This window comes from Colletotrichum higginsianum, chromosome 6 (assembly GCF_001672515.1).
Source record: "Colletotrichum higginsianum IMI 349063 chromosome 6, whole genome shotgun sequence".
NCBI lineage: Eukaryota > Fungi > Ascomycota > Sordariomycetes > Glomerellales > Glomerellaceae > Colletotrichum > Colletotrichum higginsianum.
In genome coordinates this window covers 2291228-2308188 of record NC_030959.1, presented here as the reverse complement: position 1 = coordinate 2308188, position 16961 = coordinate 2291228, and the positions used below count along the sequence as shown (strand labels likewise).

At 55.5% G+C, this 16961-nt stretch overlaps 5 protein-coding genes across 5 annotated transcripts; 2 read left to right on the top strand and 3 right to left on the bottom strand.

Annotated features, from left to right (window-relative positions):
* Positions 1 to 469: 469 nt before the first annotated feature.
* Positions 470 to 1771, top strand: CH63R_09093 (uncharacterized protein; the record flags this gene model as incomplete). Its single annotated transcript, XM_018304067.1, has 3 exons — positions 470 to 549; positions 740 to 964; positions 1045 to 1771. 3 exons carry the CDS (start codon positions 470 to 472, stop codon positions 1769 to 1771), a joined length of 1032 nt encoding a protein of 343 aa, XP_018156090.1.
* Positions 1772 to 4259: 2488 nt separating this feature from the next.
* On the bottom strand, positions 4260 to 5237 carry CH63R_09092 (F-box domain-containing protein; the record flags this gene model as incomplete). The annotated part of the gene is made up of 1 exon (XM_018304066.1): positions 4260 to 5237. One exon carries the CDS (start codon positions 5235 to 5237, stop codon positions 4260 to 4262), a length of 978 nt encoding a protein of 325 aa, XP_018156089.1.
* Positions 5238 to 9591: 4354 nt separating this feature from the next.
* On the bottom strand, positions 9592 to 10307 carry CH63R_09091 (Tctex-1 family protein; the record flags this gene model as incomplete). The annotated part of the gene is made up of 4 exons (XM_018304065.1): positions 9592 to 9936; positions 9998 to 10072; positions 10157 to 10195; positions 10272 to 10307. The coding sequence occupies 4 exons, from the start codon at positions 10305 to 10307 to the stop codon at positions 9592 to 9594; spliced, it is 495 nt and encodes a 164-aa protein (XP_018156088.1).
* Positions 10308 to 11434: 1127 nt separating this feature from the next.
* Positions 11435 to 11970, top strand: CH63R_09090 (Vacuolar transporter chaperone 1; the record flags this gene model as incomplete). Its single annotated transcript, XM_018304064.1, has 2 exons — positions 11435 to 11468; positions 11615 to 11970. 2 exons carry the CDS (start codon positions 11435 to 11437, stop codon positions 11968 to 11970), a joined length of 390 nt encoding a protein of 129 aa, XP_018156087.1.
* Positions 11971 to 12516: 546 nt separating this feature from the next.
* On the bottom strand, positions 12517 to 13188 carry CH63R_09089 (uncharacterized protein; the record flags this gene model as incomplete). The annotated part of the gene is made up of 1 exon (XM_018304063.1): positions 12517 to 13188. The coding sequence occupies one exon, from the start codon at positions 13186 to 13188 to the stop codon at positions 12517 to 12519; it is 672 nt and encodes a 223-aa protein (XP_018156086.1).
* Positions 13189 to 16961: the final 3773 nt, after the last annotated feature.

The window sequence follows — 16961 nt, the reverse complement described above, 5'->3', positions numbered from 1 at the left end:
TAAGCCAGTCGCGATGCCCCCCAGAACAGGGCTTACAGCGCACTTGCCGCTGCAGCAACAGCAGTACCGAGCACTGAGACTACCTAGGTACCTACCCATGTCAGTAATGCTGTGTTGCCGCTTCCCCGCTGCGTCACTTTCCCCAAACCACAACACCCGAAGACCCGCTGTCGAGGAAAAGAGAGGGAGAGACAGAGGAAAAAAACATAAACAATCCCGACAACGCTTCGGCCATCTCAGCTTGTCGATCCCCCTTACAACCTAGCTCAGCCCAGCTTATCACCATCAAATCTGCCCCTCCCACCATCGCCTTTCGAGCACTCCCCAAGCCGAACCACAATCCGCCCTGCATTCGTTGCAATTACCTTACAAGAGAATCGCTTTCGCTGAACAGTTAGAGTCGCCGTCTCTGCGCGATTCCTCCGATACCCATTTACATTCACTTTTCCACCGTTTGAACGACCAAATCATGTCGGGCGCAAACTCGTGGTTGACGAAGCAGCGCAAGAGCGACCTCATCGAGCTCGCCGAGCTGACTGGACTTACCGGGTATGTTCTTACTCTCTCCCGTCAGCCTCCGTTTTCTCGTGCGTTTTGCGAGCTTGTGCGTTGCGCGGACACGCATGTTCGAGCCTGAATCCTGCTGTCGTCGCGTTCGCGCCCCCGAGTCGCGTCGAGCTGTTGCAGAGAGACCCCCGGTTTTGCTCAAATCATGATGCTAACGACGCGCCCTTTTCAGCTACGAGAACCAGAGGAAGTCCGACCTGGAAGTCACTCTCGATGAGTACCTCGCCGAGAACGCGGCCCAGTTCTCCCACAACCCTAAGCTCGCGCCTTACTACAACACTCGCGCCAAGGCAGCCGGCTCGCCCGTCAAGAGGGAGGCGCCCCTGACCGATCTCGTGAGGTCCTCAACGCGCCGTAGGGCGACGAGAATCATCGAGGAGATCCGACCCGAGCCCGAGTAAGTTGTCTCTTCCGATTCTCCCTGCCCCGCCATGCACTGCGGAGCCACCCCTCATTCGCGACTAACACGCGTCGCAGGGCCGAATCATCATCACCTAGTCCGGAGCCTGCTCTTTCCACCGCCCTGGCGACGCGCACTCCCGCGCGCAACCTGTCGCTCGCGAGCCGTATCCCTCTGCCCGCGACGCCCGCCGATGTCGCCGATGCCGTTGACCGCCATACCGTTGCGGTGCGCGAGCGCGTCACGGAACTCTACGACCAGTCGGGCATTCAGGAGGGCACCCAAGTCGTGCGCTCTTCGCTATCGACAGTCACTTCTGTGCTCTTCACCGTGGCCGCGTTCGAGGCATGGAACCTGAGGGCTGAGGTCCTCCCTCTTCGCTACGCTTTCACCATCCCCGCGATCCCTGCCCTGGGTACAAACTTCTATCCCGTCCATGTGCCTGACGCGTTCTTGTTTGTCACCTCGTCCTTCTGGTCGCCAGTCATCTTGTGGACTCTCACCTCGGTCCTTATCCCCTCTTTGTTCGGCTACTTTTACAACCTGAGCGCCGCGAGCCATCCCCAGCCTCGTGGCCGCAGGTCCTCAACGGTCGAGTACAATGTCGACCCCCTGGTGTTCAGCATAGTCAAGGCCCTCATCTCCTTTGTCGTCTATGGCCAGAAGGCCACTTTCGGCGGCTGGATCAACGAGAACTCCATTGACCGCATCAACGGCGCTCTGTACGGCGAGTGGAAGGGCATCCTGACGGGCGCCGCCATCACCGGTCTGGTAAGCCTTTACGACGCTGTTCTGAAGAAATAAGGGCACCCTTCACAGGACACAGCAACTATCGCTCGGGGATTGGAAAATTCACCTAGGGGTCAGCTGCCGCATGCTCCACAGAGGACTGGTCTGCGAAATTTTGGCCCAGGAAAGCCTCTTCGCTGTTAGATTTGCCTGCAAGTATGCTGGATTGTGAGCACATGTCTTGTTTTTATTCTCTTGTTACTCGAGGGCGGCGTTCTGGGCGTTGCAACAGCTTCGCGCGTGACTCTTCGGCTGATACCTCTTCCTTCGCGGTCGGGACTTGGTGAAGATGACGCTCGACTTCGTGTCTGAGTTTCGGATCGGAGCCCTTTGAATGGCTAAGCTATCTTTCCGTCCGTATGGTGATGGTGGCTATTGTATATGCAGCGCGGTCCGGCCGCCTCTGCATCTTGCTGGGATCTGGACTGGTGTTCGTTTCGTTCCATGGGGTTTGAATTCATTCCGTTTTTTGTTTTCCCTATCAATAGTGCAACCCGGTTATAACGCCATGGGTATCGGCGGGAAGGCGGGTGCCAGAGCCCCAATGCAACAGGACACAATCGAGAGGTATTTTTCGAAACGGCTCGGGGGGGGACAGGTTGTGCGCTGAGCCTAATGAGGGCACTTTTCCCGGTCAGAAAGTCATGAGAGATGACATCCAGATATATATTGTGTCGTTTAAGTTGTGCGCTCGGGATGATGGACGCCAGCCGATCCCTATTGACGTGCATGTCTGCTCGAACAAACAGTCGCGGGTAACCGGACCAAGTCGATGATGACCTTGGCCAACAGCCTGGACTGGGAAGCCGGATCCCAGATCGCTGTTCATCGACAGGAATAAAGACACGTGCAGTTTTCGAGAAAGGATGGGTGCGGTTCGTGGTGTAGCCATCAGATTAAACCTGCGACCCACGGTGATGCTGACATAGTCAACCAGACTATTACGGGAGACCGATTCGTGATGTTCGGTGCCGGGCTGACATTTCCTCCTCCGTGCTGGGGTTTGCCCGACGCTGTCTTCGTATGTCGTCGTCGGCCGTGTTGTTCCTCTTGCTAGGCAGGGTGGTAGGTGTCTTTTTTTATTATTAGATATCTTCACTTTACCTGCGATTGTCGACACAACGGCATCTTTGCTAGTGGCTGGACCCTGTATTGGGGTTGCCGTACAACACCGTCCATTTTGCCCTGTTCGGTCTATCCCAAGAGACTGCGGGCATTCTCGTATGGTGCATAGATAGAAACACGTGAGGAGATGCCGCCTCTCTGCCTGCTTTACCATCCCTACAGCCCACTTCTGCTTTCCCCGTGCCTGCCCTTCTACTCCTGCTATGGCTCGGTCTCGGGGCTGTAGTCGTGAGGTTGTGGGATGTCTAACGACCTAGTAATCTCGAATAACAACGAGAAGACATGGACGACATTTTAGGAGAAGCAGACCATGGTCCTGATGGGAATCTCCTTCACCACTCTCTTCCATCTTTTCATTTTCAACATTTCGTGTTACTTTACATCTATGCTTAAATCTTTAAACAAAGTTTTTTTTCAATTTTAGATTACAAAACCGACTGATGTCACTCAACGCGTAAAGCCTGGCGTAGCTGTCCGCCAGCACATGCTGCCACGAGATCCTCGAATTCGGGAGGCGCTTTCATGGAATTTGAATCACGAAGACTTTTTGGCGGGAAGTTTTTTGATTGAAAATATTGAAGCCCCGTAGGTTGCCCCCCTCCCCCCAAAAAAAAGGCCACCCCTTCGAAAAATGGTGCCTCCTCAACATCCAAAGTGCAGTCTCGACTCACCGTAAAGTCTCAAAAAAGAGAGACAATGACCTCACCTCCCAAATTCGTGGAGCTCGGCCTCTAGCCGAGAAGATGAACCGCGCCCATCTTCTCGGACGCAGGACCGAATGGGTCCCTCCTGGCGTATGAGACATGGGAGAAGATGCTTCCGAAGGTACCTAACCCAAGGCCCCACAATCCATCGGTATCCTCCCGCATTACGTCATGATCGCGGATCTTTCAATCTGACGCTCCAGTCGCCGCAGTAAGACCGCAACAGGTGCCAGGAGTCCGTTCAAAGGTAATGATGGTGTCTTTTAAAAGGGGGTTTGATGCGACGATGGCGCGTTCTAGTTGTGGAATAAGACGCAACTGCGATATGTAACTGTAACCACTAATATGCCATGCTTCTTTTTATCCATGTTGATATTTATCTTGATCTTGTATGCGATGATTCCTCGCTCCCAAACCCAAATCTCAGGCCGCAATGCAGCAAATATTCCGTCCGTCTCCCGCTCTTGACGTGCCGTCTTATATCTCGTTCGTCTGATTCAACGCCTTTCCGTGTAATGATACAAAATCGCGCTCTCCAGATAGCTCTTTTTACCATATAAACTCCTTGTCACACAGGCGAATCAACCCCTAGCTGCCGTCGTGGCTATCGTACACAAGCTCCAATCATTGCCCAAAGCAAATTCAGAATTGCAAATCAAATCGACACTGAACACTCAGTTCTCCGACTTCACGGGCTTAGGGGCGTGCCGGCCGCAGCGGTGCGGGTGCTTTGGCGACTTGATATAACAAGTATCGGCAGCCTCCTCGGGAGCCTTGGGACCGTACTTCTGGGTGATAGAGCAGTACTCGAGTTTGGTCCCCATCCATTCGCGGAGGTGACGGTGCAGCTCGCAGCGGGAGATTCCACACTTGCGGCAGTAAACCTGACCCTTGACGCGCATGCGCTCAAGAGCGTGGGCGTGCTCCTGAAATGCCTCAGCAGGAGGCGTTGCGGAGTCGTGATAGATGAGGGGGCCGGCGAAGCGCCAGGCCCACTCGAGATCGTTGGGACCGTTGCGACGGGACGACAAGGGCACAGAGCCATGCATGCGACGGTGGATGTTGTAGAAGTGGCTATTTGTCAGGCCGAAGCATGTGCTGTCAATGGGATCGAGGTGGTCGAAGATGGCAAAGTGCAGCTCGGCGGGAAGGTCGAAAATATCCATACGCGCCGAGGGGCGGTGGATGCGGGCCGGGGGCTCATAGTCCGTTACTGAATAAGAGCGACGCGGGGGCGGGAGAGGCGGCCGGCGGACTTGAGGGGCATGAAAAATGTGCTTCATCTGTTCGATGGGGAGTTCGGACTGCTCAGGGACAGAAGCGATGGCGTGTCTCTCAACAGCTTCGTGCTGGATAGTGGGAGGAGGGGCGGGATAAGGGGAGGCATTGGGCGCGGGACTACCCTGAGCCGATGCAACGGGAGAGTCAGTGATGGACCAGCCGCGACGAGGAGTGCGCCAGCCGGCACGCTTCTTGCTCAGCTCATCGATCATGGCCTGGCGTTCCTCGCGGCTCATCATCTTGTTCTCTTGACGAGACGCGAGGTTGGTCGCGAGTAGTAGGCGAGCAACAGAGGCTACGTGGTCGGCAGAGTCCTGGGACTGTTGGTTGTGCCCGTTCTGGGCGAGGCCCGATGGGATGACTTCAACCATCGTGAGGGAAGGTTTGTGTGACGGTGGGTGGTTGTTTGCTAGGTTGTCGGGGGCCCGAGCTGAGCTATCACCCGACGATGTAGGTGGTGTGAGGGCGAGGAAGGGGTTAGAACGCGGCCAACCAGGGAGAAGGCCAGGCGTGTCGTGAAACGAGAAGGGCAGTTCGTTCCTCGGAAGCGTAAGTCCACCCTAGTGTGTGGTGAAGAGGAGGAAATGATAGCTGTTGGCGAAGTGGGTAGTAGTTGTCTTGTTGTGTTTGGGTATAGGGGAAACGATGTCCTCGAGCCCTCAGGTTGGCGAACCAAGATATGTCGTTTCAAGTAATGTTGGTGGTGTAGCTGGGAGGGCCAGGGGCGGATAGCAATGTTCTTCTTTGCGGGTTCGGAAGCCTCAATAGCAAGTTCATGGGGCGAGAAACAACAGTTGCAGACGGAGTCGGGAAAGGTTCGTTGGATATATAAGGATACGTCAAAAGGCCAAAGAATAAAATAGGGTGCTAGGGCCCCGATGAGGTAGTGTCGAGTGCCGATCGGGAGTGTTCTTTCGAAGGAGAAGAGGCGGAGATGGCAAGGAAGAGAGAGAAAAAAAGGGTACGCGTGGTGGGGTGGTGTGATGGAGCCAGCACCGGACGGGAATAGCGATGTTCGGCCGTCTCGATGTCCAAACTGATGAAAGTCACGGGTACAAGTTCCAAAGATGGGATGGGATGGTACCGTGGAACTGTGGTTGTTCTTTCGAGTACCTGTCTACCCTGATAGGCTAGCGGACAGCGCGAGGCACGAACGCTAGGTGATCCCGGTCTCTAGAGACGAGAGAGAGACGCAGGGCGCTGGAAAGAGAGCGAACGTCGCTGAATCGGCAGGGTTGCTTGCACCTGTCGCAGCGGAAGTACCATTGGGTTTGGTCCCTTCGTCTCTTGTCATCATCCCCCCCTCCATTGGCGCCGAGGGAACATGGCAGAAACAAAAATGGGGAATTCGGTCATTCGCATCCTCGCGCGAATCATGAAGCATGAACAAATCGAACGTCGCCAATAACACATCCGGGATCTATCTCGACATTCCTCGCGAGCAACAGAAAAACACTGGAGAAAGATGGGGATAGCTGACGCCGGCCTGCTTCTTCTGTAACCGCCTAGGGGACCGAGCTCCCCCTTCTCGACCCGACTACCGCTACCTTACGTCGGTAGCCAAGTTTACTACCTACGTAGGGGACCTGCAACCGTGACCCAAAGTACTTGGTACCTAAGCCCGATTACTTTCGTCATAAGGCAAAGGTAGCGTCGCTCAGGGCTCAGGGTGCAGTCTGGAGACAGGGATGTGAAGGACCAGCCACTGACAGAGGTCTCACTCGTCAGATCCGAAGCCGTAACCCTCGGCGACTCGGAAAAGCGAGCGAGACTCACCACACCATCAAGCTCAGCTTTCAGCACGCTGTATCTGTACCCTACGGATGCCATCCATGCCATACCATACCACACCACGCCATTCCATTCCATGCCATCTCATGCTCGAAGGGGAAGCAACTGACAATCAAATATGGCTAAGACACCTTCCCCGGCGAATCGAAGCTCTCGCTCCATATCATAACCCCTCCATCAACCCTCGTTTTCCTCCGTGCTTGGCGCTGCGTGTCTCGTGTCTCTTTAGGATTGACCAACCAGGCGACCTCATGTATGAAGCACAACCACGAGTCTAAGGTCGTCCTTGGGGCTGGATCCAAGATCTTGATAGGCTGTGTTTCATCCCCTCCGTGCTTCTGGAACTGGCCAGAGCCACCTACGCGCATCGAAGCACGGGATCGATGCCAACCACCAAGACTATCTTGACGAAGCTCCCTTCAACAAACTGTCAACGGCGACCTACGTGCCCAATCACGTACAAGAGACGGCCTCCAAATGCAACGCTGCTCCAAAGCCGTCGTCCTTGGTTTGGTTTCTCTCTGCGTCCTCTAAGTTCTCTTCAACTGAGCAGCAACTCCGCCGGTCGTATCTACCGATCCACACGTCATCACTCAACCATTCAGAGCTCCCATGGCACAGCAATCAGTTGAGAATGATAAACCCCATAAACCACCGGGACATGATCATGAACCGGGCCAAGATTTAGATCACATCCCCTCAGGCCTGTGCGAGGCCACCGCCGTAACATACAGACATGCTTCACCGGGAGAAATGGTCCCATGACCACGGACAACTGGCCCAGTGAGGCTGTCGCCGTTGCACGGCATTCGTACGTATCAGATCAGGCCGTCGCTGCGCAACGCCTGCCTGCCTCCCATACGTCTTCCTGCAGCACCTTAAGAACCGGGTCCTCGATGCAGGCGGCAGCAAAAGAGCCAGGCCGTCAAGAAACAGGGCAACCTGCCTCTTCTCAGCGATCGACATCGTCATGCTGCTGCACCTCCCGCAGATGTCACTCAGGATTTGTGGGTGGGGGGGGGGGGTCGAAAGAGCGGTGGCGAACTCTTCCTCGAAGCTTTGGGCGACGACCTACAGAATCACAGAGTCGACGGCCGTCTCGCCGGAAATCCACTTCCCCAACTCCCCCATGGCCGCCCGAGAAGTCCCAATATAATCTACCTGATAACGTATCCCGAGGCAGGCAGCCCCTCCAAACAGGGCTTCGTTTTACGGATACACATTGCTGTATCATCGACTCTTTAGCGTGTACCTCGAAATACGAGTGTGAAATGAAGCCGCTCAATACCACCGGACGACCGCAGTCGAGACGCCAACCGATTCGTTGGTCTGATCTGATCTGGCGCGTCCCCCAAAGCTCCTCCAACACACACCGATCAGGCCAGCCGAACGGTTGGTGGTATTGCGTTGTGTGTATGTGTGAGGCGCAATGTTCCCATGGCCCGGCCCAGCCGTCCCGGCCGAAGATTCCGGCAAAGCTCGGAATCACCTACTCGCTGTGACACTGTACTCTGACAGCATGTCGCAAAGACGAGGAGCCTTCAACGGGGAGGATTGGGGGGGAAAAACACACACAACACAAATTGATTGTTTTCATAACCCATGCAAGATCAGAATTTTTTTCTTTTTCGAACAGGTGTCATTTAGCCTTCTACACTACCTTCGGAGGTAAAAACCACATAACCTAGGTCTCTGGCACCCGGTTCACGTCGTCCTCGCCGGGGAGGGTGTACGACGCTGCGTCCTCTGAGGGCCGTCCGTCCCAACACTCGGCCGTCCCTCTGGCTTCCTACCGCAGAGGAATGCGACCCTGAACCTTTCTCCTTTGGTCCTATTGACTCGCGTTCCTGTCTTTGCAACAACGGGCTCTTCGCGCTGCGATCGCAACGGGGCGAGGAGTCAAGGAGCCAAAAGCAAGATCGCTCGAAGCCCCCCCTTGGCAAACTGAGCGATGCCAGATGCATCATGCAAAGATCATCAGGGTCCAGCGTTTCTTGTCTTTGGGGATGGCCGGGGACGGCCGAGGGGTGCGGGGCCGGAACAGTCGGAACGTCGCCACCATGTATGTCATCAGATGGAACACCGTGTTTCCGCTGTTCCCTCCCGGGCTAATGACAAAGTCCGTGGGTCCATGAGCGGCATTCTTTTTGTTGGATGCTGAAAGTTGAATTTCGATATCCTGTAGGAGGAGGCGGTTGTGATGGAGGGTAACGCTGATTCAGGTCAAGGATGGATTTTCCTTCTTCTGTTACGACGATGATGAACCTTGAACACAGCGGCTAACGACTAAACCGGGACTCCAAAGCATGAAGACCACCGCCGTATCTACTCAATGAAATTCGACTTTAGCACGGTATTGCTATGTCCTGCGTCGTACACAGGGCGAGTGGAAAGGGTGCATAACGACGATATTTCCCCGCCGCAGGGATGATGCCGCCTTGAGTCGCGCGATGCATGTTGCACCACCTGACAACGACCCCACAGAAGACAAATAAACAATCGTTGCAGACCGTCGCAGAGGGATAGGAGAAAAGTCTGAACGTGTTCATGATATAACATTGTTGTTCTCATCAAAACTCCGGCTATTTTGGTTTGGGGGACAACGCAACTTGAAGGCAAATAATAAACCTACACAATCCTTTCGCCGTAGATGTCTAATCCCAAAATCGAGACCGAAGTGGGTTTCCTCCTTGTCGGCTTGTCGCCGTTTCCCGATGTACACCCTATACCGTGGCTGCAAGGTCTCCGTCATTATACCCTATACTGGGCGTTCCCTACACCGACGCAGTCGGCGCAGAACCTCAGTCCATCCGCGTGGAAGGTTTCGGCGAGTCGTTGACGGAGGGCAGAGGGGCACGAATGGCAAACCTCTGCATGCTGGTTTGATGGTTCCCCTTTCCCGCCTGTGACGTGCGAATCTCGCTCCACCGGCTTCTAGATGGCGACCCAGATGAGCATGATAACGACATCCATGCCCTTGCCCTCACCACCGTCGTACTTGTAGGACCACATGCCGTCCTTCTTCTCGTCCCAGTATGCGCCGGTGGCGGAGTGCATGCCGCGACGGCCAACGTGGGGCTTGCCATCGGTGGCAGTCGCGGGGTCGGCGCTCGTGGAGACAGAAGGCTCCTCCGTGGAGGCCGAAGTTCCCTTAGACTTGTTGAGGGAAGAGGTAGGGACCAGGTGCTGGACGATGGTGGAGTTGCAAGCGAACTTGTAGGAAGGAGCAGAGCCGCCTTGGGGCGTTGACTCAGAAATGACCGCCTTCAGAACGGAGGACTGTTCGGGTCGAAATAGTTAGTCCGTTGAACACTGTAGCCGCCATGGGAAAAGGACGTACGATGATCTGTGAGTTCCATGCCTCGGTCTTAGCGTGGTCGTAGAACTCGGCGGAGCCAATTGCTGATTGACATGCCTGGCAGGAGATGACGTGTTAGTCGGCGCTGCTACTGAGAGTATTGCTGCAACATCGTTTGCGAAGCCGCATGGTGGACCTTACGTCAGTAGCAATTTGCTTCAGGCGGTTGAAGGCCACAGGCTGTAGGATAAAAGTCAATGAATGCACCACACTTAAAATAAAATAATGAAATATTAGCGCGGGACAAGTGACTTACGGGAGTGGCCGTTGTGGGAGCAGCAGCGGCGGACATTACGATTGTTGTGTTCGGTTAAGGGGAGAGTAGGTAAACGTCAGAAGTTTGTTAACTCTGGTGCCGACAATGGATGCTTGATATTCGTACAATCGTGGGAGAAGGTCGCGGAAAAAAGGAGGCGTGGGTGTGTCAAATGCGGTGGTGTGAAGATCTCGGTGGTGTGTTTACTGGTGAGGAGTGACGGTGGTGTTGACAGGTTGAGGCAAGACAAGAGAGATGAGGCTCCTCCACAAAACGTTGCCGGTGTTGTGATGTGAGCCGGATTTGGCCGCCTCGCGTCGCACCACTGGCCGGTGGGTGCGCGGGGCAACGAGATCACGTGGATCTTTTTTTTCCCAGATCTTCAGCAAAGCCTCCGATTAGTCAGGTTCGCTCAGAGCTCCTGTGGCTTGAGCGCAAAGACAATCATCCTCCAATCATGACGCGGTTGAATGGCACGTGTACTTTCCCGTGAGCTTGACCAGGGGAGTGACATGGGTCGCTGCTGTGGCTGGTGGAGAGCTCTGGCCGTGCTTGCCTAGCGTCACAAGTTTCTTCTGCGATGGAGCTTTTTCGCTGTCGGTTACTGAGGGGCTGGCGGCCGCATCGTCTGTTAGTGTAGGGTCGAACAAGCTTTCAAGCGGGTTTTCTCGGTTACAGGTTCTTGTGTCTTCCTCCTCTCTCTTTTCTCGCTCTCTGTATTCTCTTGTACCCTCCATTTTCGAAAGGCGATCGAATGGTTCAGACAAAAATTCGTGGAAAGCGAAGCAATTGACGTCAACTCCTCAAAGCCGAATCCCTTTTGCTACAACTGTTGTAGTCGAACGCCCAGCTCGATACGAGTCCGAGCTCGAACAACGCTACACAGCCTTCTGGATCCATTGTCAATCAACCTCGACGGAATTGGTTTCTGCTGGCTCTTGAAACCCCGCAACTAGATTGACTTGAAGCCCGATAGACACAGGATCCTCGACCACTGGACTCGCATCGTTATCAATTCAACTGTCATCGGCGAATCCGTCACAAACACCAAAGAACTGCCGCCTCGATAACGCCGAGTCGCGGAAAAGAACATCGTTCACCATCGGACGGAACTTGATACCCATAACCACAATCATATAGGGGAAAGGAAGCAGATCGCCAAAATGTCTAGCCAGCCTCTCCTTCAGACCGCTCCGGGTATGTCCACCATGCTGAACTCCCTGCTCCTCTCCCCCGATCGGTCGTCCGATCTCTGCACACATCTTAACACTCCCACAGTCCGAAGAGGCTGCAGACGATCCCTACGTAGAATGCGCAGAGGCTAACCACACCCGAATCTGCAGGCAAACGCATCGCCCTGCCCACGCGCGTCGAACCCAAGGTCTTCTTCGCTAACGAGCGCACCTTCCTCTCGTGGCTCAACTTCACCGTCATCCTCGGCGCCCTGGCCATTGGCATGCTCAACTTCGGCGACCGCCCGGCCTTCATCAGCGCCTTCCTCTTCACCGGCGTCGCCATGCTCACCATGATATACGCCCTCGCGACCTACCACTGGCGCGCCAAGTCCATCCGCGTCCGCGGCCAGGCCGGCTTTGACGACCGCTTCGGCCCCACTTTCCTGGCTATCATCTTGCTGCTGGCCGTCGTCGTCAACTTTGTTCTGCGCATAACGTACTCGTCTAAGGAGGGCAAACACTGAAGAGACTGCTTTACGGAGACGAACCCCGCTGGGAGAGGGCAGGCAAAAGAGGCGAACGGTGAACAGCTTCCACTGCGCGGGCCAGGGACACCACCCCCCAGAGCCCCCGCCAGGAAGATGCCAGGCAAAGGGGGAAATTGGGAAAAGTGATATATGTGTGGGAGCAAAGTTGCCGTGTCTGATTTCGAGTTCCCTCAGTCTCGTGCGAATGGATGCAACCAGAGGCCGATGTCGAGCGTAAATGTGGAGGTGGATCAGTAAAAGCACATGCATTGTGAACATGGAGTATTGCCCCACGGAAAGAATGCATCAGCCCGTATACTAAGGCTGCCTAAATGTATAGCGAAATCAGTTTTTGTCATGTTGACTATGTTTCGTATCATGTTGGGTATCAACCGTGAAGCCTCTCATCCCTAACGCCTTGTTGATGCAACCTGCTCCGGGTGCCACTCTCAAGTCCCGGATCTAGATGACGCCGTCCGAGTCTATCTCTCCTTTGCCTCATCCTCGACCTCTCGAAGGCAATATCAGCGCCCTCCGTTGTCCTTAAGGCGCAGTCGAGCTTTTTGAGACGCCCTGAGGCTCGTTTGTCTGAGTGGTAACATCGTCCTTGGCCTTCAACTCTGGGATGGGCACGAGCGAGAGGAAGACGCTCAGCGACTTGGCTGCGCGATTGACCGGCTGAGGCAGAACTGCCCTCTCGAACCGGCTCTCCATAATCTCGAAGTCGTCGTTGTCCGAGCCTGCCGCTGCCCCGCTCTCGTCAATGCCGCCGCCGCCGCCGCCGCTCAACATGGTTTCTTCCACAACCTCGACCTTTGGCGGAAGCGCGTACATCTGGTTGTACTGATACCACCGCCCGCCCTCGTCCTCCTCCGCGACGATACGCTTGACAAGCTCCACGATGGTAATCATCTTGACGACCTCGCTCGGCCGCGCATAGAGGAGCACAACGCGCTTTCTCGGTTCGCCGTCGTCCTTGCGCAGGTGGCGCAAAAGCCAGTTCACACGCTTCTGGATCTTGGTCGAGGAGATGGTGAAGGCAGGAAGGATGTCATACTTGGAGCTCAACTCGGCGAGGAGGGCATCGTGCGTGGGCAGAGGCGTCGCCGGGCCGTTCGGGATGGTTTTAGTCTTCTTGGGGTCGGCGGACTCGGCCGATGCGGACGGTTTTCTCTTGTTGCCCTTGGGCTGCTGATTCGCGGGAGTTTCAGCCATTTTCTGCGTTGTTAAAGCCCTTGGCTATTTCACAGCCTGTGCTGCTCAGTGGATCGGGGTAGATTGTCGCGCGCGGGGGCTACTTTTTGAAGCCGGGTTGAACATGCACGCTCGTAGAACTGGTACTGATGAAAATGTGCGGCGCGAATCTGCCTCTCCCCGGGATCTTGTCGCATTGAGCTCGGACCACCGACAGATCTTCGGAGCCGGCAGCCGGTCAGGGACGAAGAGCGTAATTCGGCCGTCCCACGCTCAAAACGAACTCCAATTGGAGGGTTCCTCCAACAAACGCCTTCCTACCGCTATTCGCACGTGTCGTTTGTAATGGAACTGGGCAGAATAGCCACGATTTAAGGCACTCTCAGAAGGTTGCTGATTATAGATACTATTTCTGACATCTGCGACGATCTCTTGACGTCAGTCACGTGATACATCATGTGATACCTAAAGCGGCCAGTTCCTTCTTCGAAGGCATAGAGCGGAGCCTGCTCGGCCGTGAGTCGGACACGAGCTTGCTTGGCATCCTTGCAGCACCGGTCCTAGACTAGCGCGCCGCGGAAGCTGGAAGGATCCACTAGACAGGCCGCCCATGCGCCGATGAACAGTGGCTTCTTGACTTCACATGTTTGGCGTGGCCTGTGCGGCAGTCCGCTCGACTCGGCTCGTTCCCCAAGAACGCCATTCTTTGGTGATGCGCCGGACGTCAACGCACTGCTGTTTGCAGACGACCATAAGTCCCTCGACGGAGAACAAGGCCGACAAGGTCTTCTCAGGGTACGTGCTCGCTCTACAAAGCTGGTCGAGTGCGGAAGGGTTGCTTTGATGGAAGATTCAGAAACAACGAGAAAAGGCTTGCTGAGTACTGAATCATGGCTAAGCCGACATCTCGTCATACAGCAGCTTCAAGGAGGGCCTGCGGCGGTTCTCTCCAAGATTTTCAAGCTTCCGAGATTCGGCATGGTGGCCGAGCTGCACGGCCTGCACGACCCACACTGCAGTGACACCAATCCGTTTCGCCCAGAGGGCACTGCTATTCGGCGCCCGGGATGGAGCCTGGGGAAATGTCGAAGATGCCGTTCAGGGTAGGGATTCGCAACAATTAGCTGTATACTTATGTCGCTGTGAGACTGGTCGCTGAGTTGGGCAGGCTCAGCATAGTTCCCCCGCTAAGCGTTGGTCAATGGCCGTCGACAGCGAGAGGGCGATTGGCTCACACGGCTGGTTCGGGCGCAAAGGTGCGGGCACAAAGTTGGAGATGCCGGTACCTCGCTAGCAGTGTCCAGGCCTGAAACCAGAAAGGGCTAGAGAGCTGGCTAGGCACGTCGGGTGGCGTGGTGCACCCCAAGCGGCCCATCCATGTCCTTCTGCATGTCGCACCCACCCACCCTCGTGCGTGCGTGGCCAGCCGCCGTCAAGGTCGCAGGGCTCTAGAAGGCGCTTGAGTTGCGAGGCCCCAGTCCCTCTCGCAGACGTTAATGCCAAACGCGTACAGTAGTGCACGAAGGGTTCGACCGCGAGGTGAAAACGCAGCCTGGTAGTTTGGAGGGAAAAGGAATGGAAGCAGAAGGAGTACACGGACACATGGCTTTCCCTGGTTACTCCAGGGTCCAGCCTCGGTCAGGTCCTCCTGCCGCGACGTCGTGGCGCGTCAGGTCGGAGCTGCGGTGGAAACTGTACGAATGGTCCTGCATCGTGGTTAGTACGGATAGGTATTCGATAGTCGGCGTGGTATATCTGTAGTCTGGTCTGGTTCGGCCTTCGTAGGACAACACTAATTTGACGCAGCTATCTCGCTCTGCCGGAATGATGAGCCATCGATCCAGCCGAATGAGATATGAGGCTACTGCCAGGTACATGGAGACGAGGGCGCTGCGGCGTGTGCAACCCCGGCAGCTAAGGACACACTAGATTTGCTATTGAATGTTTGCATTCGTCAGAAGGCGAGTTCGGCGTCCCTCCCGGGATTTGGCACGATGTGCGCCAACCGGCATGCCTGGAGCGCCATTCTTGGGTTGGTCAGTAAACACAGGTGGGAATGGAAGCCGACCGGAGCACTCGGGCACTTTCGGAGAGAAGTAGGCGGCGACGGGAGGAGGATCAAGACGATGGAAGGTATCTGACAGACAGCAGCCAAACAGTCAACAGGCGGCAGCCTGGGAGACTTTAGTGTTTTAAGTCGGAGAAGCAGGAAGGACCCGACTCGGCGGAACTGGCAGACTAAGGTTCCCAGGAGCACTCTCCTCTCCCACGCCTCTAGGTACTTTGGTCGTGCAGCATACGCCCCAAGGTAAAAGGCAGCGCCTAGCATGGCTCACACACCACGAGCTTTCCCCGTCTTCTGCTCCTCCCTCACTACCTAGGAAACCTTAGCATGACTTGTCATGTGTATGGGCAGCGCAGGTGAACTGTGTCCGACACATGTTGAAACTCTCGCAAACAAAACACATCAGTCAGATAGATCGGCGCAAGCGTGCCGTTCATTGCTGGACGGACGATCGTCTCTTCTCCGCGAAAGAGGTATCCTGTTTCCCTCCCTCTTCGTTCTCCATCCTCGCAACTCCATCTCGCTCGCCCCGACTCCTTGATCACCGCGAAAAAGGGGGATCCCTTTTAATCAGCATCCACAACAGCTGTGCCAGTACCTTGTTCCTTGGGCGGCGCGTCCACTGGCAGGGCTCGCTCTACGAATACACTACAGTATCAATCAATCTCGTCCCGTTCTATTTTCGGGCCGGCGATAAAACACGCAGTGCACCACCGTCCGTCCCATCGTCCCATCAAATACGGATACACGCAGGAATCCGGGTTCTGGAAGACAGTGTCAGACAGAGACACAGACGACAACGGGGAGTTGGAAGGAACAGGCGTCCCATCTCCAGAAATTGTCCTACACAGCCATTGTTATCCTCTCACGCAAGACCTCTCGGGTCCAAGTGCGCAGCCGCTGTGCTGTCTTTTTGTCCGTCCACCATCCGGCATACATACATACCTACTACCAACCCATCGCGACCGCCAGCTTCCTGTCCCGTCTTGTCGTATCGCCCGCCTCCCCTCCTGAATTCTGAGTCCTAGAATCCTGGCTGCTGCCCCCTGCAGTCACCTCCCTAGGCTCCTCCTTCCTTAGGTTCCCTCCGCCTTCCTTCTTCCCTGGCAGCCGGCGTGTGTCCTCTGGGTCAGACCAAACAAGCGCATTCCTTGGTCCCCTCCTTTCTCTCCCGCCACGACCAATCAACATTGCGTTTCGGAGCACCATCCTGATCCACACCACCCTCCCCTCACGGCCCCCGTTTTATGCCCCCCTTGCATTCAATACACAAATTGCCTTTTCTCACCCAAGTCAGTCAGTCGGTCAAGTCCTTCGCATCATCAATCGCCAGCAACCAAAGCACAAGCACGAGCACAGTCGCACCAGAGGCACCCACTTCAGCTTCGTTGCATCCACAATCCACACCTCGAGAATCCACATCCCCATCCATCCATCCAAGCAGCTCGCTTTCCGATTGCTCTGCTCTCTCTGCCGGTCTGCCTGCGCCGCCCGTCAACGCGTGTACCACACCGCACCTACTGCTGCACCAACAACAATCAGCAACAAGTTGCAAGAGCCGGCGCCTGGCACGCACAACGCAGCACACATCGCCCAGTGTCCCAGTCCATCCCCGTTCTTGGTCCTTCTCGTGTCTCTTTCGCCCGCTCTTGTCTGGCTGCTTTTGCGACCCTCCCAAGGATCCCAGGCCCACCCGCACTCGCAATCAGCACCCAGAGGCCAATTTCCC